The sequence below is a fragment of the Culex quinquefasciatus genome, chromosome 3, assembly GCF_015732765.1.
Source record: "Culex quinquefasciatus strain JHB chromosome 3, VPISU_Cqui_1.0_pri_paternal, whole genome shotgun sequence".
NCBI lineage: Eukaryota > Metazoa > Arthropoda > Insecta > Diptera > Culicidae > Culex > Culex quinquefasciatus.
The window spans coordinates 192,957,427-192,984,502 of record NC_051863.1 but is presented as its reverse complement, the minus strand read 5'-3'; the positions used below and the strand labels follow the sequence as shown (position 1 = coordinate 192,984,502).

The following is a 27,076-nucleotide window of genomic DNA, read 5'->3' as shown; positions in this document are numbered from 1 at the left end:
TTTTAAGAAAACGAGTTTTTGTAAAAAAAATGATAAAAAATCGGCTTTTTTTCTGTGTGTCTATATTGTCTAGCCCTCAACAATACCTACAACATTGCCGAATTGGTATGACCAGAAAATTCACTCAAAAGTACAGCTGTTTAAATATTTACGAACCATTTTTATATGGACAGCTGCCAAAATTCTATGGCGACTTGTATGGGTGAACCAATGACACCAAATAGCTTCTTTGGTCATAGGGAAGAGCCCTTGGAAGAGCCCCACAAAATAGAATAGAGCCAAATAGAAAAATATAAAAAATAAAAATGTTCGAAATCGGCCGATTTCGTAGATAATTGCTCTAATTTCATAATGGTGTAGAATTTAGATTTTTAGAATATTTAAATTTAGAAACTTAGTATTTTTGAATTTTGAATTTATTAATTTTAGCATTTGAACGATTAATTTCCAGAGTGGTTTTTAAAAAGGTCCTGTAAGCTGTCATCTTTTGTATCTTTATAGGACCTACTAAAAAAACTCTAGATTTCATCTTTTTGTCTACGATTTTTTGTTGTCCGCGATTTGGTTATCCGAAGTTCGACTTTCCAAATGTTCCTTAGGACCTTCGGATAACTAAATCAAATCTCTGGTTCAACGATCAAAAATAAGAAAAAATGGTCCAAATTTTAAATTTGCATTTTCAAGTGTTTTTGGATTCACCATTAGTTTATTAAAACACCCAAAAAAGCAAAAAAAAATATGGTTAATTGGATCTTTTAAAAGCTCAGAATTTTTTTCGTGATTCGATTATCAAAAGTGAATTTTTGCGAGGACTTCGGATAAACAATTATTAAAATCTACGGATAACTTTTGTAAACGAGAAATAAATGTTTGACTCAAATTTTATTTCGAAATACAATGTTTTATTTGCTTTTCATAAATTCAATTTCACAAAGCTTTTCAAAATTAAAAATAGCGAAAGAAATTTCTAGGACTTCCAATCCTTTCTTCCAAAGAAAGTATGTCTCGCGCTTCGAAAACATCCTCTCTGTCTACATGAACATATCATCGTATCCTGGCGGTGGCAGATGGTCCGGATCAGGGCCCGGCTGGCGGAATGGCCGTGGATTTTGACCGACCCCGGGTCCGAACGGATCGAACCGTGCTCCTGGTACGATGCCACTGCCACTGATTAAACAAAAAAAGTAGCTCAAATTACCACTCCTTTAAATCTCAAAACAAGTTCCGAAACTCACCCTGGTCTTCTTAGGTCGGCCAACGGATTGAAGCCGCCCGGGGGCTGAAACAGCATCCCACCGCCACGTCCAAAAGGATCGAGATCGCCGCGTCCGACGTTTCCCACGCCCAAAGGGTCCGACCCGAAACGACCCACCGGAACGCCTCCGCCGATGAGAAGTGGATTCGCCGGACGTACGTCGACCCGTTCGACCTTTTCCGGTTCCTTCTTGGTCTGGGTTTCGCCGTCTTTCTTGTTGCTTTCAAACACGGGCACCAGCAGCTCCTTACGGACTCGATCCAGTACGGTGGCCACCTCCGGAATCAACTTGGTGATGGATCCTTTCAACGATTTGACGGTTTCGTCGATTTGGAAGGTCACATTGGACGCACTTAGCGATTTGACTTGGACCAGATTGACAACCATGAGGCCTCCGGTGTCCACTCCGTGCAGAAGATACAGCTGACCATCGTTTACATATCGCAGAGCATAAGATTTAGGGTTGCTGTTCCAACCATCCGGAAGCAGTTCGCTTTGTTCTTCGGAATCGGATAGTGTTTTCTGAAAATATCAAGATAATATTTATAAAAAAAAACAACAAAAGCTAAATCAATCATAAATTACGTCGTCGCCGATTCCAACGTTGCGAAATGCATTCTTCGTTAGATACCAATGGATGATAGCAATCAAAACGTCCGATTTGGCCTGAACAGCGGCCTCCACCAACTTGTAAATTGACTCGAAGCCATAATAATCGGCACTAGACATGGTGCACAAAGAAATCAGTCTTTTTCACAAGAAACTATTATTTTTTCAGCACAAAGTTGCACAAAACTGAATTCTAAACTCCAGCCAACCGCCACAAGCATGATTTTCCAAAATAGATGTAAACAATAACAAAGCAAGTTGCGTCAAACGCCGCATAAGAAGGGGAGTTAGACAAGCATGTCGAAGGTGCATGCAGTCTATGCAGCTGTCAATTGATGGAGAGACCCGAGTAGAATATTGCGCGTATTCCCGAAAAAAAAACACGCGGCAAATTAGCCTCGAAACAACGCGCCGCACTTTTGGCAAATGCGCGTCGTCAAATCCCATACTGCGCGTTTTGTTTTTGTTGATCTTCTTCTTCGAATCACATGGCATTGTTGCCGGGTATGTTCCTTATTGCACCAAAAGTGCAGTAAATCGCTGGCAACAATGTCCGCGGCCCATTCTGAAACGCCGCACGATGTACCTTAGAGAGAAACGAACAATAAATACCGACTCAAACAGTAGTTTATGCAACGAGTTGCAAAAAGAAGATTTTTTCAGCACAAGTTGTACATTTATCCATCGAGGTTTACTAAGTTGTGATTTTTTTTTCAGCTCAGCCAGCAGTGCAAAAATTGTCATTTTTCGAAGCCAATAACTTTTTAGCTAAAAATATAATGACTTGGGGAAAGTTTTACCAAATTTAATGAAGATCTCAGTTCCAAGAATTGGTATGAGTTGGATACGCCCTTCACAGGTAAAAAACTAAAACAGTTGCTTTTCTCCATACATTTTGTTGATTTATCCCAACAAACTTCAAGGACTTTGAGGGAGGGGTTCCCGTGGTCAGAATGAGCTCAAATTTGGAATTTAATAAAAAAAAAGTGATGGGTCAATCTTTGATTTCAGGAGTTAAAGCCCGAATTTAGACCGCACCCTTAACTCATAATTCTAGAGTTTTATTTTTAAAGAGAGTTTTTTTTATAAACGTAATTTTATTTTTTTTGCTGAGGGGTATTCAAAAACACCCAAAAGCAAAAGTTAATAGTCTGTTTATTGGACCTTTCTAAAAAAATCTACAATTAAACAACTTCATCAACTGCGTACACTTTGAGGCTACACCAGAGAGAACGTTCATATATCGATCAATCCATTTTTCGAGTGAAAATTCGGTAAAAATGAAGATTTAACCGTCAAACACAACCCAGTTTTTGATAACCTCAATTAAATTTTAATATGCAGTTGTGGCTAAATCTCGAACGTTGTTGTCAGCGATATAAGAAACACTCCAGGCAAATCAAGCCATTGTCGAGAAACAGATCTTCAGAGATAAAAAAAAAAAGATTTCCTATACAAAACTGCTGCTTGGACCACGTGGATAGTTTTGTTAATAAATTTAAAAATAAGATAAATATTTTTAATTTCAATGCAAAATGTGTCACAAAATGCTTTATACATTATTAAAGTTTTGCTTTAACCAAAAATTTGCGAATATTATTTAATTTATGAAATTATTATTTTTCCTGAAGTTTTCTTTTCCGATTTGTGGTCCCGAAATTAAACATTTTTAAAACCCCTTAAAGTGCCTGAATTCAGAAAAAAACGTTATACAATGTTTTTTAGTAGTTTACAATCAACTCAATATTTGAATGAAAATTATAACTTTCAATAATAACTCTCCCATCCCCCGGATTTTTTTGGGCAATTTTTGAAGGGGGGACCAAAATTTGAAATATTATTTACAATGGTCTAAACATGTAAAAACAATTACTAATATGATGTATCAAGCATTGGACCCACTTTTCTTAAAATGTTTTTTTCGTTGCAAAAAAAAATATGGTTATATTACTTCTGGGAAGGGGTACATTAGCGTGGTTCCCGGATATATGGAAAAGATATAAGTGTTTAGTTTCGAGTGCATCAACCGGAGTTTTCAAGTACTGTGGCCCTAAGCTAGCCTAAACATTTGGGCTCATTTGGTAAAGGTTTAGCAGCTCCAGTTTTGTTCTAAAGTTAGTATGGAACTTAAATCAATTTACTATGGATAATTGTAACTTATTACATCTTCTTAGATTTTTATTCCCCAAAACCCTGTCTAATTTGCCTATTCTTAGTTTTCTTATAGATTATGATCCGAAGAACAACTTTGTAAAACATCAAAAGGCGCTAGGAATTGATCCCAAAAAGATACAAGATGTCTTATGCAGATTCCTTTTTTCGGCAAAATTTCAAAACCTGCTCAAAAAATTAACCTGTAATATTTTGGGATCAATTCGTAGCGTTTTGCAATGGTCTACAAAGTTGTTCCCCAGATCAAAACCTATAAGAAATCTCTAAGATGAGAAAAATTGTATCGGGTTAAAGAAAACTTTCTAGAAGAAGAGTTAAAAAGTGAAAAATAACTAACTTCAGATCAAAACTGGAGCAACTAAACCTTAACCAAATAAGCTCAAATTTTCTGGCTAGCTGCTGGGACTATACTGCCGTTCTACGCATAATTGTCCCATTTTCAAAAAAGTGCAACTGAGTAAAACGCGTTTGAAATTTTTCGACCGATTTTTATGTTTCTACGCATAATTGTCACGGGGTCCCAATAAGGCTTTCTAGTCAGAAACTCACTAACACACTCAAAGTATGTTTACATGGCAGCTGGACGTTTGTTTGCATCAAATCTTCTATCTCTTTCTATCAATTTTTTTTTTGTCAGGCGACTTCTAGCTGTTTTTTTTTGACTGACCGCCCGATATGTCAACCAACATACTTAACAGGGCTGTGACAGCTACAGCTCGACCATTGTTTGCATCAGGACACTGTGACGAGGAGTTCGTAATTTTTGGGTTAAATTATATTTTTTTTCACTGGGCCTAGAAAGCCTTATTCACCCTATATGTCTCTAATCGCTCTTATTTGTGATCCTCTTGCTATACAAAAGGTAAACAAGACTTTATGGTTCGTTAATCTGATGATTCCTCGAAGGAAAATACAAAAATGGACAATTATGCGTAGAAGTTTAACGATGGGACAAACAGACGTGATGTTGTTTTTAATGAGTTTCCGAACAAAGTACCAGATTTTATGTGTTTTTCATAACTAAACTTAAAAATGTCAAAAAGTCAAAATCGCCCAAAAATTACATGGGACAATTATGCGTAGAACGGCAGTATAGTGCTTGAAAATTCCGTTTGATACGTTCGAAATTAAACACTTTTATCATTTTTCATACATCCGTGAACCACGCTTCTACATCTTTTATGTCAGAAAAAAATGTTAAAGTAAACAGGTAAAGGTAAAGAGGTAAAGTTACATCATAAAAGAGGTAATATTCAACCTGAAATTATACCTTCCAAATTTAAACAATTTTTTACTGTGAAATTGAACAACGCTGAAAAATTAAAAAAAAAACTTTTTACAAGAATTTTCAAATGTTATCAAAACTTTTTACCTTAAAAAGACTGGATTGTACGGTGTACACAGAAAAAAAAAATCGGGTAAATTTACATCATTTATGATGTACCAAAAGTGCACGTCATTAATGATGCGAATTTACATCAACTTCATTTTAAATTTAAATGTCATTCGATGTAATCGAGCCGAACAAACAACGCTTCGAAAACATGTAAATTTCCGATGAAATATACGTAAATTTACCCAAGCCGAAATTTTTTTACCCCGTTGAATTTAGAATCTGATGTAAATTTCAAAAGCATTGCGGTTTGTATTGGCATGCATGTATTTTTTAAGCGAATTCATACGATTGTGTATTGAATCTAATTTAGATCAGTACAAACCAAAAGCGTGCAATTCAAATAGTTGAAAATCAATACAAGTATAAGCTTATGAGAAACACATCAAGATCTAAATCCAACGGGGATGTCGAAACGGAAAATGTATTTTTTCCCCATTCAAGCGTGTATAATAAAAATAGCATTTTGTTGGATAAAAAAAATTAAAACGTTTCTACTTACTATATCATTTGAAACGTCATCGTTCGACCAAAGTTAAACCCGCCAATATTCACTCGATAATCATGCCGTCAGACTTTTTGCGATTCTGAAAAAAGTTTAAAATATGGCCCCTAAGAAATTTCACGGTTCAACTTACCTGTCTTATTATGAGAACACTGTCACGGGTCAAAATAGGGATCCAGTTCATCGTATGAGCGTGCTTTGCCCCTGAGCTCAGGCCTGAAACCGACCACAACCGAGGGCATTTTTTCATTCTCGGTCTTGATGATGTATTTTAGATAATGCTGCTTGTAGATGTACTCGATGTTTGGCAGATACTGCCCGGTGAAGACCGGTGAGTTGACCTCGGACGGGCTGGAACACTTCTTGATGCGATCCTCCACGGTCAACATTGTCGCTAAATGATGTCCGAGTGCACGCTGCGGTCCAGAACGACACCTTCATCAGTCGAGAATGCTGGATTTTCATCTGCAGCTGGAAAGTGGACACGTTTCAGGCTTCAGAAACATGTTTGCGTGCCAAGCTTGCGCAGGTCGTACACGTACGAGTTGATGTAGTAAAGCGGAGACCACAACGCTGCGAAAAGTTTCTCATCGGCTCATTTCGGCTAACTTCCCAGTAGCAATTGGTCCATCGAGGACAACGATCTAAAATTGATAAGAATGAGTCGGTTCAATACCTTATAATCTACCTCTGGGATATCACTCACCTTGGTGATGATGGTGGTCTGAACACGATGTCCTTGAAAGTCTGCAGAACTGAGTTTTTCTTCTTTGTGTACGGGAACCGTGCCGGCTTGCACAGCTTTTACCTCGCAGCTTGGCACACATGGCTTTGACGAGGACAAGTTCCTGCTGTCTGAAAGGTGTGAAAGGTGTCCAATGTCCAGCTGCGGATGACAATCCAGCATTCTCGACTGATGAAGGTGTCGTTCTGGACCGTAGCGTGCACTCGGACATTATTTGTCGCATCAAGAAGCGTTCCTGCCCGGCCGAGGTAAACTCACCGGTTCACGAGGTTCACCGGGTAGCATCTATCGAACATTGAGTACATTTACAAGCAGCACCAATAAGTACACCAGCACACACCGGACGGACATTTTGCACAACCTGATTATCAGCGAGATAATCCCGCGACTCACGGATTTGCTTCACCGGTTTTGGAACTGAAGGCCAACTCGAGACACAACGGTTACCGCTCCCGGATGACGACCGCTGACAACGGAGTTCCACTCTACACAATGTCATTTCCCATCAACAAGGGATGAAAAAACTGCAAAGAAACGAATCAAAATAAATATTGCACGATTAAATAATAAGCAATATTTAACTAAATTCACGATTCCTTGAAATGCTTTTACCAGTTTTTATTTAGTGTGTGTATGGTGGGTGTCTTTGCTAAGACGAAAAGGTATTAAATTAGGTGCACGTTTCCGGAAGAAAACCAAAATTTACTTTAAAATTTAAATAAAATCTAGGAAGTTTACTGGATTGATTCTTGTTCATAATAGCATTTCTAGAGTTTTTTTTGAAAATGTCCTATCAGCTATAGTGTTTCATATGTTTATAGGACCTATTAAAAAAAACTCTAGAATTTTTTTATTCGCGTTTTATGAAAATCCTTTATACCAAGCTTTTCACTAGAGTCTGACGACTCTTAGCGACTCGACTCAACTATGCAAACCGAATAATAAAAAGAAACGTGGAAAAAAATACCTTGAACTGATAATTTAAAAATAAATTAGAAAAAAGAAACAGCAACACAAATCCTATTGATTGAAGAACGTTTCCACAACGCAAAACAATTGTAAATTTTAAATGAAAATTAAAGCAAACATGCTTAGTTTTACTCAATTTTGAGTACTCTTTTTAGGAGTTCTGTATTTATTAATTTTATAGTCATGCCAAGTTTTTCGTGCAATGGACCTCTGACAAAATTCATTTGTTTTTTTTTTTTGCTTACTTTGATTTGCGTTCTAAACAGTTTAGTTACTGTCAACTGTTCAGAATATTTCGCTTTGCATTTTATTTTGAACTTTCAAAAAGTGTTGAGTAAATTTTCTCAAGTTGACTGTGATTTTTGGCATTATATGTAAAATCGGTTTGTATTTTTTTTTTAAATAAGTTACCTTTTTTAATAAAAACTGGGAATCTTACACAGGAAACTGATACAAACTGATGAAGTTGAGGACGCACGTTCCGGCGATGGCAAAGCAAACTACCATCTACAATAATATCGACGACCCGCTTCCGGACACAGATGTATCCCCAGTAGTGCAGGACCAGCAGCTCACGGGCCACATCCTGGATCCCGGCGTTAAGCAGCAAGCAGCTTCCGGAACCTAATTCAAAATAGAATGGTGAAATCTCCAAACTATTTTTCAGGCTTTATTTTTGAACTTACCTTTTGAAACAAGCAGATCCACTTTTTTGTTTCTGGAGACTTCTGATCTTGTGCTGACAGAGCTAATCCAGCAACATCCTTATCAGGGCTTAAAATCATTGGAAATATTTGTTGTAAATTTGCCAGTGTCGGAGTGTAAACAAAGAGTCTATCCTTCTCGTGTAAGTTGATGTTTACATTAGGAACGAGCAGGATAGACACTTTGTTTACACTTCAACATTACCCAATTAGATTGTTTTCTTCGCCGATTTCTCCCGTTTCTTGTTTTCATTAGATGCAAGCGGGAATGTGAACGGGTTTTTTTGAACACCGACGAAAAATGTCCCCACCATCGATAAATATTGCCAATTTTACAATGACAGTAGTCCGCCGGAAATACACTTACAATCCCGAGCAACCGAACTGACCCGCGGCTGCACAAAGTTGTTTTGATTTTGCCTGCTGTCAATCACAACAGCAGGCAAAAAAATGGGATTTTACACTCTTTTAGCATTTACATTGAACAATTTTAAATGTTTTTCACAGTTTACATGCTTTTCATCCTTTCAAATTTGTTTGTTTTCGTGAACATTTTTGTCATTTACATGAGATTTGCCAATTACGTGCAATCTCATTTTACATGATGGTTGTTTGAGTGGCATTCAACCATTAACATTAGATTTCAAATTTACATGGAGCAAGTTTACGTTTTAAACAAAGTTTCCGTGCCGTGTAATTTTACACTTTTTTTTTCTGTGTAACTTTTTTGTTTTCTCTCCAACAAACGGAGTTTTAAAATGATTGTTCAAAGTTCCTTTATGAGGTGTTTTCGATGTGAGATATCTAATTAGAGTGGTCTCGTTTACTTTTATCATATAAAACTATTCCAACATAGTGATAAGAACTTTAAATATTGTTCGAATAAACATACATTTCTCGCTTACTTTTTCAAAAGATCCTATGTACATAGGAAACCCATGGCGCATTGGTTGTTTTGAAAAATAATCTAGATTGAGTTGAAGCTTTAATATCGTAATTTTAAACATTTCCCCAAAATAACCGTGCTTCTCCATCGCGCATTTCGCAGCATAAAAAGCTTTCACCAACACCATCGTCATCACCGTCCAACGTCACACGCACGCCACAGGCAGAACTTCTCTTGTGCTCTCTCACTCTCCATAATACACACACACACGCTCCCATTCGCATAAACTTACTCATTCAAGCATAAAGCCCAGCTCCATTCATCGCACGACGGGCAGACAACCTGTGAATTCAGCACCGAACGGACGCGAATCCTTCAATCACACAAAATCACGCACAGAAAAAAAGCTCAGAATTGCAGCAAGAAAAAAAAACAACGGGAACCAGGTTTGTGACCACCCCTCGCGGAAGATCCGTCGTAGAATTCGGGAAGTGCGATTCGAAGGGGGCAGCTGTGCACACAATCCAGGTGGCAAAGTTTTCGGGGGAGCTTTTGAAGTGAGTGTTGGGTGAAAAATCATGAAAATTCCCGAGCTTGCTGTGTGAGGAGGCTTTTCGTCCCCCCTCAACTCCGGTGGATGGCCATTCCGAAACAAGGTCTTCGTTTGGATTAGAAGAAGTGTTTAGTGAGTGCAGCCAGGTGGAAAGCCAATTTTCGAGCTTAACCAAGTGAATACGACGAAAATTAAGTTTAGCTTTTTTGGTGGGCTACAAGAAAGCAGTGCTTAAGCGGTTAAGAGCTAGTTTTATCGTGCAACTCCCCTCCTCCTCCCACAAGAAGAAGATGCTGGTTGAACGGTTCCATATGGTGGCGTCGTCGACGGTGTTCCTGTTGACCGTGGGCCTGCTGGCCGAGCTGGCCAGTGGGCTGGTGGAGAACAGCAATGACACCAAGAGCAGCTCCGGAGCCTACGCCGTTGGACGGTTCCCCTTTCTGATGCCAAAAGTTATCCCCTACAAGGTGAGTTGATACCGAGGTGTTCCATATGGGGACGGACACACACGAGGTCATCCTGAACAGTTGCATGAAGATATCAATATGGAACGAATAAATAGTGGAAGGAAGATCTTGCAGCCGATAGAGAGAGAAAGAGAAGAGTGAGCTTACAAGTGGCTGCGTGGCAAGTGGTGCCAGACTGAGGTTCTTTTTTCGCACCAAGGTGCGAATTAGTCACCTTTCCAGCTGTGAACGCTGCTGCTACTGGCTGGCAGTTGTTGTATTTTGGCCAGTGAAATGGTTATCAATACGTGACCTCAATGAATTAACCATGTCAGTCTCGGGCGAAGCTCGTGTGGTCGGTTAGGGTTAAAATCTGCTTTCATTATTTGGTAGGAGAAATGTGTTTCCAATTGGATTTTTTGTTTTTGCAAAACTTTTGAAATCTTTATATGTAATCAAATAAAATAAAAACATTTAAATCTCATTTTAAAAAATATGAAAAATAGTTCAAAAGTATTAACACAACTTTTTGCCATAAAGCAAATCAAATGTGTACTGAAAAAGAATGCACATTACAACACGGTTTCAAACGAAGCCTAATCGATGCATTTTATCACGTTTTAATCTTTGTGACTATCTCAAATGCTTTTGTTAGTGCTTTTGTAAATTTTGCAAAAAAATGCAAAGATGTTTAGTTAGGCACAAAGATCAAAACGTTTTAAAATTGATCGATTTAAATGTCATAATTCAATTAGTTATTATATATTTCTTGAACATATTGTTTCTCTCAAATTAACCGTCTTATTCAAAACAACTTATAAATTAATACACTTATGTTATTTTTTTTTTTTTTTTTTTTTGTGGGTCTCGTGGCGCAGGGGTAGCGGCTTCGGCTGCCGATCCCGATGATGCTATGAGACGCGGGTTCGATTCCCGCCTTATCCACTGAGCTTCTATCGGATGGTGAAGTAAAACGTCGGTCCCGGCTTCTCCTGTCTCGTCAGAGGCGCTGGAGCAGAAATCCCACGTTAGAGGAAGGCCATGCCCCGGGGGGCGTAGTGCCAATAGTTTCGTTTCGTTATGTTATTTTTTTAGCAATCTCAATTATTTAAAAAAAAATCAACTCGAAACGTACATTTATCCATCGAGGTTCACCGAGTTGGATAAATGCAACGAGTGCTGAAAAAATCATGTTTCGCAACGAATTCCATAAAACTTTTTTTTTTTGCAGTTCCGAAAATTGCCCTTTGAATGGAATTGTAAGTCAAATTGTCCACTAATTTAGTCAATCCACCAATTTATTTAAAACAATGTTGAAAAGTATGACTTTTGAAAACAAGTGCTGAAAAGTTCAACTTTTCAGCATCAACAATTTTAATTAAATCTCAAGAAACATATTTTTAGGCAGAATTTATTTCATTTTTTTTTTTTCAATCAATTCACCGAATAAAATTTGAATGTTTTGTTACAATTTGATGAAATATTATATGAATTGGAGTACACTCAAATCCCGGTAGTTGGTCACTTTTTCGTTTGAGAGCAGTTCTCTACGGAATCGGTCTTTTTTCTTTAATTTTAATTCTGTATTTTTAAATCCGGCTGAAACTTTTCTGGTGCCTTCGATACGACAAAAGAAGCCATTTTGCATCATTAGTTCGTTCATACAATTTTCCATACAAATTTGGCAGCTGTCCATACAAAAATGATATGTGAAAATTCAAAAATCTGTCTCATTTGAAGGAATTTTTGATCGATTTGGTATCTTCAGCAATGTTGTAGGTATGGATATGGACTACACTGAAAAAAATTATACACGGTAAAATTTTTGGTGATTTTAAATTGCACTTTTTGTCACTAAAACTTGATTTGCAAAAAAACACTATGTTTATTTTTTTTTATTTTTTTATATGTTTTAGATTACATTACATGCCAACTTTTCAGAAATTTCCAGAATGGGCAAAAAATCTTTGACCGAGTTATGATTTTTTGAATCAATACAGATTTTTTCAAAAAAATGGAAATATTGGTCGAAAAAAATTCAACTCCATTTTTCGATGTAAAATCGAATTTGCAATCAAAAGTACTTTAGTGAATTTTTGATAAAGTGCACCGTTTCCAAGTTATAGCCATTTTTAGGTAACTTTTTTGAAGATAGTCACAGTTTTTCATTTTTTTAAATTAGTGCCCATGTTTGCCCACCTATGAAAAAAATATTTTTGAAAAGCTGAGGAAATTCTCTATATTTTGTTTTATTGAACTTTGTTGATACGACCCTTAGTTGCTGAGGTATTGCCATGCAAAGGTTTAAAAACAGGAAAATTGATGTTTTCTAAGTCTCACCCAAACAACCCACTATTTTCTATATTCTTTTCGATTTTACATCGAATTGGGTTGAATTTTTTTTTTCGACCAATATTTCGATTTTTTGAAAAAAACTGTATTGATTCAAAAAATCATTACTCGGTAAAAAAAAAATTTCCCATTCTGGAAATTTCTGAAAAGTTGGCAATTGATGTCCTCTAAAACATATCAAAAAATAAAGAAAATATAAAGAGTGTTTTTTTGAAAATCAAGTTTTAGTGACAAAAAGTGAAATTAAAAATCACCAGAAATTTTTTTTACCGGGTATCATTTATTTCAGTGTAGTCCATAATCATACCTACAACTTTGCCGAAGACAAATCGATCAAAAAATTCTTTAAGATACAGATCTTTGAATTTTCACATATCATTTTTGTATGCACAGCTGCTAAATTTGTATGGAAAATTGTATGAACGAACTAATGATGCAAAATGGCTTCTTTGGGCATAGCGAAGGCACCAAAAAAGTTTCAGCCGGATTAAAAAATACAAAAAAAATCAAATGACCGAAATCTCAGAGAATTGCTCTTGACACTTATTTAGTTTGTACCCCGTTGGTTGGTCAAAGTCAAACTAAAAAGTGACGAACTGTCACTTTTTACCCGGCACTCACGCACACTATCAAAACAACCGTTTGGTAGTGTGTGTGAACTCCGTGTAAAAGGGGTGTCAAACTAAAAAGTGACCCCGTTCGTTTGACAACAGTTGGCATCAAACCATTGAGTGTATAAACTTAAAATATATATTCAATTTCGTCATCAGGGGTGACATTAGGTCTGAAGGGGTGAGATTAGGTCGTTCAAAAATGATGAAATTTGTATGGCCCAAGACCCAATGTCACCCCTGATGAATTTGAAAGATTTTCTACAGTTTTTTAGCATACCAAACTGTATCGTAAACCGCTTTTAGCCGAATTTGAAAAAAAAAAAATCGTCGTAAAGATTTTGTTGAATTAGTTTGACGTACTATTTAAATTTTCAGAGCACCTTAACACATTATAATTAAATTTAGTTTCTTTTATGTATTTTTAACAACACATTTAAAATATAACGAAAATTCCCTACGAAAACAGCACGATCCAAAAAACCGGTCTTTTCGAGCACTGGACTGGAGGTTTCTTCGTCGAAATAATAAGACACGTTTTTTGGGCGTTAGGGTGGTTCGAAAAATGATCTTTTACCACATTTTTCAAAAAAAATCATAGTTTCGCGCCTTTTCAACCGATTTTAGCTCTCTTGGACGCAAATGAAAGTTGGTTAGTTAGCTTTTTTATTACGTTTTTAAATACCTGGGCAAAAAGTTTGATCCACGAGAACAAAAAATACGAAATTCCATACATTTTTGGCAGGTTGCTCAAACGAAACCATAACAACGTTTTTGCTCAGGTATTTAAAAACGTGGGTTTAATATAAAACCTGGATGTATGGGTATCAAAAGATCGGAAATTTTATGCCCTTTCTGATGCCATATTGGTTGACTTGTGAATCGTGGACCGGTTCGGATGCCGGCGGATTTTCCGACGACGCAATTCCGGATTGGTACGAAATTCCAACGAAAAATCTATTCTATCGATACAAATACCCCCAAAACGGTGTTATAAACGAAGTTGACTTTATAGCTGTCGACCACCATTGCTGGTGCCAACCACTAGTGTCTTCCTTTTTATCTACAAGGACTTCGCCGCCCTGGGCTCCTAAGTGTATGAAAGTATGGCACGGAGCGACGGCGCCGAATACCCATATTTACACAAAGAATTTTAGAGCGCCCGCCGCGGGATTCGAACCGGCGACCTCTGGATTGTAAGTCCAGTGCGCGGTCCGATTGATCCACACGGGCGGGACAGGTGTTATACCCACTCCAAAATGTTTATTTAGCAATTCTATGGTCATATATTGACATTTAGTTGAATTAAAAGTTTGCGAAATTAAGTTAAGATAAGTTTTATATAGAATTTCCAGAGTTATATAAACTTTTATACTAAGTAGTTAGTAAACTTTATATTCAATCCAAATTATTTTTTTAATCAGTCAAGGATGCCTATTTGGAGTTGGGAGACTGGACAAATAACATTATTTATGTTAATTTTTCGAAAGGTGTACAAACTTTTTTTGCACCTTTTTTATTTTCGTAATAGTATTTGTTATTTAACTTTTTATAGAAATCATCTTTTCATGAGCTTTTTGTAGCAAAATGTCTGGCATTAGTTTCTGAACAAAATGTAGTACTAGGTTCCTGTCAAACTTTAAATTTTTTACATGTTTCATCACAAAATGTGCATAGTGCCCAAGGGGTGTAAATATTTTTTTTTACATACTGTATAAACAAAAATGGTGGAGTTTCATTAACAGGATTTTGAGGTTCGATTTTTTGAAAATAAAAATTAAAAATCGGTTAAAATGTGGTTTTTGTAAAAATCGACGAAAATGACCATTTCTAGAGTTTTTTTTAATAGGTCCTATCAGCTAATGTGTTTCATATGTTTATAGGACCTTTTGAAGAAAAAAACTCTAGACTTTTCGAACCAACCTCGTGCAAATCATGCTGATAACTAAAAAGTAATAAATCTTGTTACTAGATGATGTTTCTTTAATGAAATTATCTTCAAAATCAGCCTCGATTTGTTTATGTCGGAAGTATTTTCTTCGTTTGATAAGAAATTTATTTTTATGGTGATGGATTACTTGAACAAAAGATAAGTGCTGCACGTTTTTTTCCCACGATAACAGTTGGTAACAGCCAGGAGGGTGCTGTGTCCTATCCCTCGCCTAAACCAAACCAAAATCTATGATAAAGCTGTCAGACCAAGTGTCAGATCAAAGAGTAAAAAGTAAACAATCTTGGTCTTTGACGTAGGTGCACTCAAATCAAGAAAAGGAAATTTGGAAAAGATTTTTATTTTTTCAGTTGGTTTTGGTCAACTGGTTTTGGGCTGCAACATTAAATGTACGCCAGAAAATGATAAACAAAAATGCGGCGTTCTGTACACCGACAATGAAATAAGCTGTTAAGTGCCTTATTTGTCTACTTTAATTTTCGATCGCGTTTACCCCTGAACAAGCTTGAAATTATTTATGCAGATTTGTGATTCTTCCGTTCCATAATTCCCGTGTAACAGCAGTTGTATGCAATAGCTGTTATCTTTGTTTTCAAAATTCAAAAGATGTTGAATTTAGATTCTGCTTCATTTCCACCAACACCTGGCATCACTGCCCTTCGCAGGACGCACGCAAACAATGTCCTTGAAAGTTTCGATTGAGAAGCAATCTCCAATGTGCTGCTGCTGCTGCTAGGGTGTTGGATTATGCGAAACGAAAAAGAGAGCAAACGCAAAAGCTGCATTACTACCCTGTCCAAGGAGGTTGGTGGTTTGGGTGGTGGGTGTTGAAGGGAGAGCATATGGATTAGAAGCAACACCGTGGTTGGCACGTGGGTAGATAAATTAAGTGTCCTCCTGCACACACACACAGATACACGTTCAGACAGAGACCGTACTATACGTTATTCATGTGAATTGCCCACAACGAGATTGGGTGTGAATGGCCGCACTTTTATCAAGTGTTGTTTATTGATGCACGCCAAAGTGGAGCAATTTCGTGCGATTTTGGAGGGAATTTTGCACAGTTTTGTTTTAGAGTGTAGCAAAAAGCTCCAAATGAAACGAGACAAGCTCCTAATGGATATGGACTGCGGGGGGAAAATCTGCTGACGTCAGGCGAAAGATAATCAATTTTGATTTATTAGCGAAAATCCAGTAGCATCGACGAACAAGCTTGGCGTCACTTTGAAATGTTTGCCCTTGTCGGCTGTTATCTTTTGGTACACAAAACACACTAAATGGTGTATATACTAAATGATTGATGCTGCTCACACTCAATTTTTCGCAGCGTGGTAATTCCCCAGCGCCAAGAATAGACCAAATCCAATTAGACGACGATCGACGTCGATAGTACTTGGATTCATTCATCGGCCAAGGCAATCGGGCGTGCTTTATGGCCAATATAAACACACCTCCTACAATTACCCGCCACGCGTCTCGTGTCACTTTGGTGACGACGCCCAGAGTAAGAAGCACTTTGATAACAGACCTTATCAGTTGCCTCCTTCCCTCTGCTGACGGTTGAGATTATTTTCGGATTAAGGCCCCGCAGGGTTGAACGATCTGAGGGATGTTTTCCGAAGTTTGTGACACGTACGACTAGATCGGAAGAGAAATTGATATCGTTCTGGGGAGCTTTGTTGGTGATTTATTTGGATTATAGCTGAGGAAATTGTGGTAAATTCATCACTGCGTTGTGTCCGCCTAATTTCATACAGTAGATATTAACTAACTGAATATTCTTTTATAATTTCGCAAGTTATTTCGTGATTTTCATACTTTTTTTTATTTGGGTAAACCTTGTTAATTACATGCCCTATGCCAAAAGAAGCAATTTAGCATCATTAGTATTTCCATACAATTCCATTCCATACAATGGTCATACAAAATGGGTACGTAAATATATGAAAATTCGTATCATGAGATAGGATCGAACTACTGATCGATCGGCAAAGTTGTAGAATAAAGTTAGGACAACATATTCAGACAAAATAGTTACACTTTGAAACAAAAATACCCATTTACCTGCAAAGTCTGGTTTCAGAGATAATTATATTTTTTAATGTGATTTTGTTGAAAAAAAAACCTTTTTTTAAATCGAAAATCTAGTCGAAAATATTTCAAAAGATGAATTCTAAAATATGAATAACATTTGCAATCGAATAATAATTAAATTAATTTTGCATTAAATGTTCCGTTTTTGCGTTATAGTCAGTTTTTGGTTATCACAGAAAAAAAAAGTTCAATTTTGGAATGTTGAAAATTTGGTAGGTTGAATATTACCTCTTTTTTGAGTAATATTACATTAAAAAATGTGTAAAAATGTGAACCTGATGAATATTCATCAAAACCTGATGAAAATTCATCATTTTCTGGGGTAAAATTCATCATTTTTTTAGCCACAAAATCTGTCACCATTTCCTGATGAATATTACCATTATTTTTTTTCTGTGTATAATTTTGGAAGTTTTTATCATTTTTCGTCTATTAAAAATATTAGATGAAGAAAGCCACATATTTTTGAAAAGCTGAAAAAATCTGCAATTTTCACTCTGATTTTTTTTAATAAACAATAAGTTTCTAAGATATTGCCTATAACAAAGAATTTGAATCGATGAATATAAGTTTTTAGTTTTTTTAGTCTAGCCTGTAATTTTCACCTGAAAATGTTTCGGAATCTGTCTGTTCGCTTTTCTTGTTGAATTGTTAAAACAATATTTTTTTAATTTTCTGTTATTTTCAATACAAAAAATAAGAATTGGAGGAATATTATATAGTCCAGACTCGGTTATCTGAAGCCTCGATTATCCGAAATTTCGATTATCCGAAGTTCGTTTATCCGTAGGTTTGTATGAGACTTCGGATAATCAAATCACGAACAAAAAAATCGTATTTTTTATTTTCTTACTTTTCACATCAAATTCGAGTTCATTTTAGTCAAATTTGAATGGTTGATTGTCTATGTAATTAAAAATGCATTTTTTTCAATATTTCATCACCGCCATTTTGGCCGCCATCTTGGATTTAAAAATTCTAAATTAATTTAGAGTAGTTTAGGAGTCATACTGAAGCTCAACAATAAAAAACAAGACAACAACAAAAAAAATTTTTTTCGAGATTCGATTATCCGAAGTGAAATTTTGCCGCCTTCGGATAATCGAGTCTGGACTGTATAATTGTAAATCTTATCAAAAGTAATGCTTAATTTAAATATTTTGGGATTATTTTTATTGAAAAGAACAAAAAAAATCTCAAAAGTGCATTTTTGCAATGCCGTCGTGAAACTACTTACTATTCCTGTCATTCTTGAACGACGAAATAGCCTACTTTTCTGTACCAAAAATAACAGTTCTACTTTTCAGCACTCAAATGGGTGCTGAAAAGTTGAACTTTTCAGCACTTGTTTCGAAAAGTAACACTTTTCAACATTTTTTTGATTTAAACGATTTAATGACAAAATACATGAAAATTTGACATAAAATTTCACTCAGTGTGTGTTTTTTGGAATTGCAAAAAATGTTGTGTGGAACTCGTTGCAAAACTTGATTTTTTCGGTGAACCTCGTTGGATAAATGAACGACTCGTGCTGAAAAAATCCTCTTTTTGCAACTTGTTACATAAACTACTATTTTAACATTGAAAATCGAACCAATAGTATTCGAGATATCGTCAGTTAAAAATAACGGGCTAATTAGATGACACTCAGAAAAAGTAATATTCATGGTTTTGAATTTTATATGTCTCACAGAAAGAAAATTTTCTCTGCTTTTCAAACAAAGTATTTTCGGCTTTCTTTCATAAAGTATCCGAAAAATTAAAAATGTTAAAATATCTGAAATTAAAAACCTTAAGTTCAAAAAGGTGCAACTTTTCGAAAATTCAGTAAAGTACCTTTCGATTGCAAATTTGATTTAGATTTTGAAAATACGTTTTTAATTATTTTTTATTAAATTTTTAATATTTTTCAAAAACTATTCAAAAAGTCATATGTCATATCATACCAGATTATGCACCATTATTTTGAGTTCTATAAAACATATACCGTAAACTGGGGTCAATCGGGACAACAGTTTTAACCATGTTGGAGCACAATATTTTGATTTTTCTTGTTGGTTTCGGTTAGAACAGACTCAGGCCAACAAAATGTATACATCCATTTCCAAATTTAAAAGCTTTAAGTGCTCTAAAAACTGCCGTCACTATTCAGACTGTAGTCCCGATTCACCCCAGATTACGGTATTGAAAAACATTAAAAATTCAAAATTAGGTATTTTAATGATGTTGGAGATGGTGCCCTTAGTGTCCTTATGGTGACCTATTGTGGAACTCGAACAAATTGGCCGTTTGACCAAATTTGATCGAATTTAAAAAAAAACAGGGCTGCGTAAAGGGACCATTACAATACCGCAAACAAACAAACAAACAAACTCGCACTTTTTCGCGTTTGATAGTTTGCCAAACTCGCAAACAAGGCAAAATGTTTGCAGGCTGACGTTTGTACAAACAAATCCAGGCAAACAAACAGAACAGGCCAGCTGGCAAAAAGTGCAAGTTTGTTTGCTTGTTTGCCGTAGGGTAATAGCTGCTTAAGTGTCGCAAATCAGGTTAGCGGACAAACTTTTATTCTCAAGTACAGTTTTAGAGGTATTGGCACTCTAAAGATATTATTTTCGCAATTTAAACAACTTTGTTGAAGTCATTCTCAAGATACAGATTAACTTGTACAGTATGGCCCATAAATAAATGCGACATTGTTAATAGGTGTAAATCGGGACTATTTTTACTATTTATTATGTATGTAGCATGTGTACATGTTAAATAGGTTCAAAACAAACAATCAATGCCTTTAAAACCATTCCCTTAACATAAAATAAGTTACAGCTCATTGAAATTTATAATTTTCCAATTTGCTCTACGCCCAGGCCATATAAAGAAAAACATACTTTTTTCATGTTGGTCGATCTGGATAGCCTATTATGGTATTTTTATGGACTAAAAAGTATACAGCCTTCAAGGTTACTGTTTTTGAGAGTTGTAAGAGTTAGTTCCACCGAATTTTACGCATTCTATTTACCAGTTATAGTAAAATAGTGAACTTTTCAAAAATATCCCGATTCTGAAAATGCATCAATTTTTGGTATTTTTTGGAGCCTGCAATGTTTCAACGAAAAAAACAAATGCTACTAATGATGATAATTGATACTAACAGATGCTCTGATGTGACTTTTAACAATATAGAGCCGCTGGGCACGCTTTTGAGCCATCGACAACGGTTTTAAGTTATTGATTTATTTTGACAGAATCACACAAAATAATAACCAAAATGGCATTTTTCACACAAATTACCAATTTTAACAAAATTAAAAAACTTTCTTCATTGGGCGTATTTAAGAAGGACTTCTAATGATGCTTTCGGTACATTGTTGGATATTTTAAACTGTTTCGTTGTGGAAATATAAATTATTTAATTAGGGTAAATATTGTTCCAAAAACACATTCATAGTTGTAGACCGCCTGTACACAGTTTTGGTGAACTGCAAAAAATTATCATGACGATATCTTCAAAACATACTAAACTAACACCATAATACATAAAAAAATCAGATTGTTAAATAAATTTAAGAATGGCACCATTTTTTCTGTGAAAAAATGCACATGTCGCATTTTTTTATGGGCCATACTGTATAGTAAACAACAAAATAAATCAATTTACTCTATAGATAATGAATCAATGAAGAAGAAAATAATTACTATATTTAATTAAATGGAATCCAATTTGAACAAAGGATCTCAAGATATGTATCTCAAAAGAATCTGTTGCCCAGGCAAGAATCCCTTTTAAATTGCACTTTGAAACCCTCATAAAAAAAATCCCCATTGTTATGCTCTATGCACCGTTGGAAAAACGATGTTTACCCTGAGCAAACCCTATCATCCCATTATCAAGAGCAAAAAGGATTGCTCTGCAACGAACCACGACAGAGAGCAGGGAAGGCTGTGGGGGTGTACTAAGGCTGCCCCGGGATCATATCATTTTGCCATCATCCGCCCACACTCGCAACACACACGTCAGTGTAACCCATATCTTTGCTCATTCACTTTCAAAGAGCACATTAAGAAAAGGATACAGAAAAGTCGAGAGATACAGCCCAGCAAAAGCACTCCGCAGTTGATATCCTGTCCGAGTAAGGTCGAACGACACCGGAATCGATTCGGACGGACGGCTTATTGTCGAATCCGGTCTGATGCCATCAGAGAGTTTTCTCTCTTTTCTTCTTTTTCCCCGGATAACACCTATCATTTTCTCGCTGTTGTTGTTTTCTTGCTACCCCCACGAAGCTAGCAACGAATGCTCCTCCCACGACACGAAACAATGACTTGCCGTGAAGAGGATGATGGTCCGGCCGGCTAAGGTCAAGCCTGGCCTGATGGCTCGTGTGGCGACTGGAGAGACTTCCGGAGGAGATAAATCACTGCAGCAAACGAAGGAAGTACTATGAGCAGTTTTTTTTTCTCCTCCCCAACAAGGTCAGCTGAAGCACGTGCAGGTGGTTGCTTTAAATTTGCTTTAAAGAGAATTTTAAGCAATCTAGCAAGAAATTTCAAACACACAAATTGCTTAAATTATGAGTTTAGTCGTTGTGGAAAACTTCCCAGACCCCATTTTGTCGTTGTTGGTGAATTACGCCGTAAATTTGGGAAACCCCCAGCAACAAGCGCTGTGAAAATGGTATGAAACCTTTCCATCCTTTGACGGGTACTCCAAATGCAAAGGTTAAGTTAACATAGACGTGGTGAATTTATTTTAATAATACTCTTTACACAGCAGCTCCGGCGGTCTCGGTTATGGTTGGGAGCTTGGTCATTGTGCAATTTTTGTCTAGTCAGTATAAGGAAAAATGTTGTTTTATCTGAAAACGAAATTTAATATCATTGCATTCACCATTTTTCCCTCATTTAGCCTGATACTTTCTCGGCAAACAAAAAAAATCGTTTTTGCAATAATTTAGCATTGACAGTAAATTTGTTTGTAACATTAATTTCTTATCGCCTTTTGCCAGCCTTGGAGCGATAACCGATTCTGGTATTTAGCTAAGTTTCACATTCACATTCTGCGGACGCATACTGTGCTGATAAAGCGTTAGCAAATAACGCTTCTACCACGAGTATGAATCTTCAAGCAATTTCAATATGGCGACTTGTATCAGAAGAAAGTAAAGCATTTTCGCTAGTTCTCACTGTTCTGTGTTCTGCGTGGACGTCCGCAAACATAGACCACACACATACTAACACAAAGCGCCACCAAGAGACAAAAGGTGATTACAAATTTTTTTTGACACTTTCGTTAAAAATATGCGGTTTTGCAAAAACAAATAACAAAACCAACTTTTAAGTGTAGTGCGACTGTCAAACTTGTAATTCGTTGCTGATTTGTTCGAAAATTTGTTCAAAATAATAAGTTTTTTTTTGCAGCACCCATTTTGGACGGACATTAAAAAAAATTTTCTGTTGTCACCTTCTGGTTCCTTGGATTGGCCATGAATAATTTCACAGTGTAATACAGGGCAGCTACCACCACGTGGCGCCATTGTTCCGAATGAGAAACTGATACAGATTTTTCAGACGAGTTTCAATCCCGTGATTCTACCGAGTAAAAACAGTTTACACTCAAACCCAGATGGTTTGACACCAACTGTTGTCAAACGAACGGGGTCACTTTTTAGTTTGACATCCCTTTTACACGGAGTTCACACACACTACCAAACGTTTGTTTCGATAGTTCGATAACGCCGTGTAAAAAGTGACAGTTCGTCACTTTTTAGTTTGACTTTGACCAACCAACGGGGCACAAACTAAAAAAGTGTCAAACGAAAAAGTAGTTTTTTTTTTTAATTTTTATTTATCCAGATTTTCTTTTTCATGTACCATTTCCATTCAGTTGATAATATTATTGAGTGTCCAATCACAATCGGTGACTTTTCAGTTTCACCTCAATTTCATGTTAACTGAGTTACTGAACACGACCTTCCCAGATTTGGACCAAACTTGGAAGAATCGTTCTACTATCGATAGATAATAGGAATCCCAAGATTGGTACCGATTGGACCATCCCTCTATTTTTAGCATCGCTTTTTTTTTTTTGAAGACTATTACAAAAAAATGAAATCTATGACCGTTCCCTGAAACCCACATTCCCGAAAAGACATTTCCCCGAACAATCCATTTCCTCGAACGGCCACATCCCCGAAAGATGACTTCCCCTAAAACAATTTTTCGAATGGTTACTTCCGCTGATTTTCCACATCCCTGATCACTTTCGCAAAAAATGCATTTAGTTGAAAATCTCGATTATCCGAAGGCCTTTTCAAAATTTCACTTCGGGTAATCAGAAAACAACATTTTTCTTATTTTCGGCTGTGTTTCTTATTTTTGGCTGTCGAGCATAAGTATAACCCCTAAACTACTTCAATGTAATTTAAAAAAAAATAAATCCAAAATGGCGGCCAAGATGGTGGTGATAAAATATGGAAAAAAATGCATTTTGTAATTCAATAATCAGCTATTTAAAAATGACTAGGGTTTGTTAAATATAAAACCAGCCAAAATTTAATAAGACAAATCAGTTCACTTAAACAAATTCTAGAACAAACTTAATCCTGCGCTTCGAGTCGTCGCATGAAGATATCATTGCTGTGCAATCCTTACCACGTAGATAGCGTTTAGAAAAATTGTCCTTTGCTGAAAATTGCCCATTCAAAACAAAATCTTTTTTTATGGAACGAGCATGACCTCAATAACCCGGTCTCTTTAAGTGTCCGCGTGGTTTATGAATGGCCTCCTACGGTTATTTTTTCGTATTCAAAAACACAAGTAGAAGAATTTAATAACAATACAATGTAGTTCATCATTCATAGGTTCATATCATTCAATTTTTAGGGAAGTTCGATAAAATGGGTGGGTCTCGTGGCGCAGGGGTAGCGGCTTCGGCTGCCGATCCCGATGATGCTATGAGACGCGGGTTCGATTCCCGCCTTATCCACTGAGCTTCTATCGGATGGTGAAGTAAAACGTCGGTCCCGGTTTCTCCTGTCTCGTCAGAGGCGCTGGAGCAGAAATCCCACGTTAGAGGAAGGCCATGCCCCGGGGGGCGTAGTGCCAATAGTTTCGTTTTTATAGTTTCGTTTCGGTAAAATGGCGATTCAAGTAAACGACAATCGGAGAAGTGGGGATATTGGTTTCGGGAAAGTGGGATTCGGGGAAAAGGGATAAAGCCAATCACGCAAAGGAAAATCGCTCCCAAACTTCTCCGAGAAAATCAATCTGTTGAGGATTTTTTGTTAATTTCCTTGTCAGCACCACTTAAAATTGCTTATTTTGCTTTGTTTACACACATTGACAATTTACAAAAAGTGCCAGGTAATTTTTCGACGTGTGACGTTACACTAGCAAGTGTAGTAGTGAAAAATATGTTCCACCGAATAATAAAGATGATGTTTTTTGAAGATTCCTTTAACCGATTTTTCGTGCGCGAGAGAGGAGAGCCATGCATGCTCCCTACGGATTTTTTCTCTTGATGAACGTCAAAAGATTCTTATTTAACATTCCAACGCCCAAGGCTCCAACAAAGTTGGAACAGTAACTTCAACTCAATGGTTCTCGGACATAACTCAACCAATCAAGATGATTCTTCTTTCCAGAGATTTGTTAGGATGTCTAAATGATTCTAGAACTTTGCAGAACTTAATTTGATCAAATCTGTAATTTTTGCGATCAAAAACATCGTTCCAACTTTTTCTTTCGCGTGTAAAAAAAAATCGCCAAAAAATCCGCGGAGGCATTCGTTTTAAAAAAGGTGGAACAATGTCGCAGAAATTACAGATTTGATCAAATTGAGTTCTGCGAAGTTCTAGGATCATCTAGACATCCTAACAAATCACTGGAAACAAGAATCGTCCCGATTGGTTGAGTAATCCCGAGAACCAGCGAGTTGATGTTACCGTTCCACTTTTTTTTGGGAGGCTTGGGCGTCCGTGTAAGTTGGACATGCGTTGGGCGTTCCAGTGTTAATGATGATTCTTCTAGCGCGGCTGGGAACTATTTCGTCGCCGTCGTGCTAACTTGTCGTACGTGCATTTTGGGCCAAATTGAGTTAAAAACGCCATTTTGTGCAGCTCACAATGCCTCACCTTTTGACCTTCACAGATCCCCAAAATTCGATTTCAATCCTGAGATATTCAATAAAAACCGAAAAAACTCCGTGCATTGTTGTCACTCTACATATAAAAGAAGTTTCAATCTTGTCGAGCTATCTTGTCACTCTCTGAAAATTGATGTAAGTGCAACAATTGGCCAAAGAGATTTCGGATCAGAACGCGTTTGACGCACGTACAAGTTAGACTACCGTAAACATTTGTAATTATAACTCGGGACTTCAGCAACCAACTTAAACCAAACTTCGGGACAATGCACAGAATGGTCAGCCAAACAAAACGTGTTTGTTATTGTCAAGGTCAAACATTAAAACGCGTTTTTCTCGGAACACCGAAATGGCGGGTGCGACAAGATAGCACGATGACGTCGATTTGAGGATCAAGATTTGATTTTTACTGAATTCTTTGTACCCTTTCCAATTTCCAAACAAACGATTTGAAAAACATAAAAAATGCGTTATTTGTTGTTATCCGAGTCGATTTTGAAGGAGGGAGACATAAACTTTGGAAAAAAAAATTACAACGGTCTCATTTGCCTAAATTTTGTGGAATCGAATCAAATTTCTCCCTACATTTTTTTGTAGATACCAGTTCTAGTCACCTTTTTTGTTGTTGGTTTTTCTAGTAAAATGTCATTTTTCAATATTTTTTTCGGTGTGGCTTATTGTGGATTTAGTTGGTAGCTGGATTTTCTGGCATCATCTCACGGTCATTGGAAACGGTCGTGGATAGACCTAGGGGTTCTCAATTGGAGTGAAAAAGTTCAAGTTATTGAAAAAATATGGATTAAAATTTTGATTTTTAATCACTTCTCCGACATTAGGAATAATTGTTTGAACATGCTCGCAGAATTTTTAGTCAGTCGGAAAAATATTATTTTTCTTGAAAAAAGTTTCATATTTAACCTCATGATCACCCCTAATTCTGGCTCGATGCCGCCATCATGCGACCGCGTGCTCCGTTTGTTGGTCAACAAAGCTGCAGCTGGATGGTGAGACAAAGTGAGGGGGGATAGGTCGTACAATATTTTATGTTTTTATATTGTACGATCAGTACCTAGCTGAACTCGGTCGTTGGAAACGACCGTCGGCTCAGCGACCGACGAAATAAGCGGGCAAAAAATGACAAATTCACCCCCACCCTTCACTTCGTCTCACCACCCAGTTGTAGCTTTGTTGACAAACAAACGGAGCACGCGGTCGCATGATGGCGGCATCGATAAGAGGTGATCTAACCACATGAATATGAAATATGAAACTTTTTTCAAGAAAAATAATCTTTTTCCGACTGACTAAAAAATCTGCGAGCATGTTCAAACAATTATTCCTAATGTCGGAGAAGCGATTAATAATCAAAATTTTAATCCATATTTTTTCAATAACTTGAACTTTTTTAATCCAATTGAGAACCCCTAGGTTTATCCACGACCGTTTCCAATGACCGTGAGAAGATGACAGGAAATCCAGCTACCAGCTAAATCCGCAATATAGGGGAAATTCTCGTATGTTTGGCAGGTCAAGCACTCGCTCCTAATTCCATCCAATTTGCTGATTTTCACTATTTAAACAACTAATTTTGCAAAACTTTTGATAGAAACTTGCTTGCTCACTTCTTATTGAGCTATTTATTACTCGATTTCAGTTGACAACTCTACGAGCGATTTAAATTATGA

At 36.7% G+C, this 27,076-nt stretch overlaps 2 protein-coding genes across 2 annotated transcripts in view; one reads left to right on the top strand and one right to left on the bottom strand.

The window, feature by feature from the left end:
- Positions 1-879: 879 nt before the first annotated feature.
- Positions 880-2,114, bottom strand: LOC6030996 (proteasome inhibitor PI31 subunit). The gene is made up of 3 exons (XM_001841797.2): positions 1,841-2,114; positions 1,236-1,777; positions 880-1,167 (listed from the first exon to the last, which is right to left on the bottom strand). The coding sequence occupies exons 1-3, from the start codon at positions 1,982-1,984 to the stop codon at positions 1,032-1,034; spliced, it is 822 nt and encodes a 273-aa protein (XP_001841849.2). The 5' UTR covers positions 1,985-2,114; the 3' UTR covers positions 880-1,031.
- A 7,431-nt stretch (positions 2,115-9,545) lies between these two features.
- Positions 9,546-27,076, top strand: part of LOC6030997 (peptidylglycine alpha-hydroxylating monooxygenase) — a 41,797-nt gene continuing 24,266 nt past the window's right edge. The window contains exon 1 of the mRNA XM_001841798.2: positions 9,546-10,258. Coding sequence (XP_001841850.1) covers positions 10,082-10,258 — 177 coding nt within the window. The 5' untranslated portion in view covers positions 9,546-10,081. The remainder of the gene's footprint in view (positions 10,259-27,076) is intronic.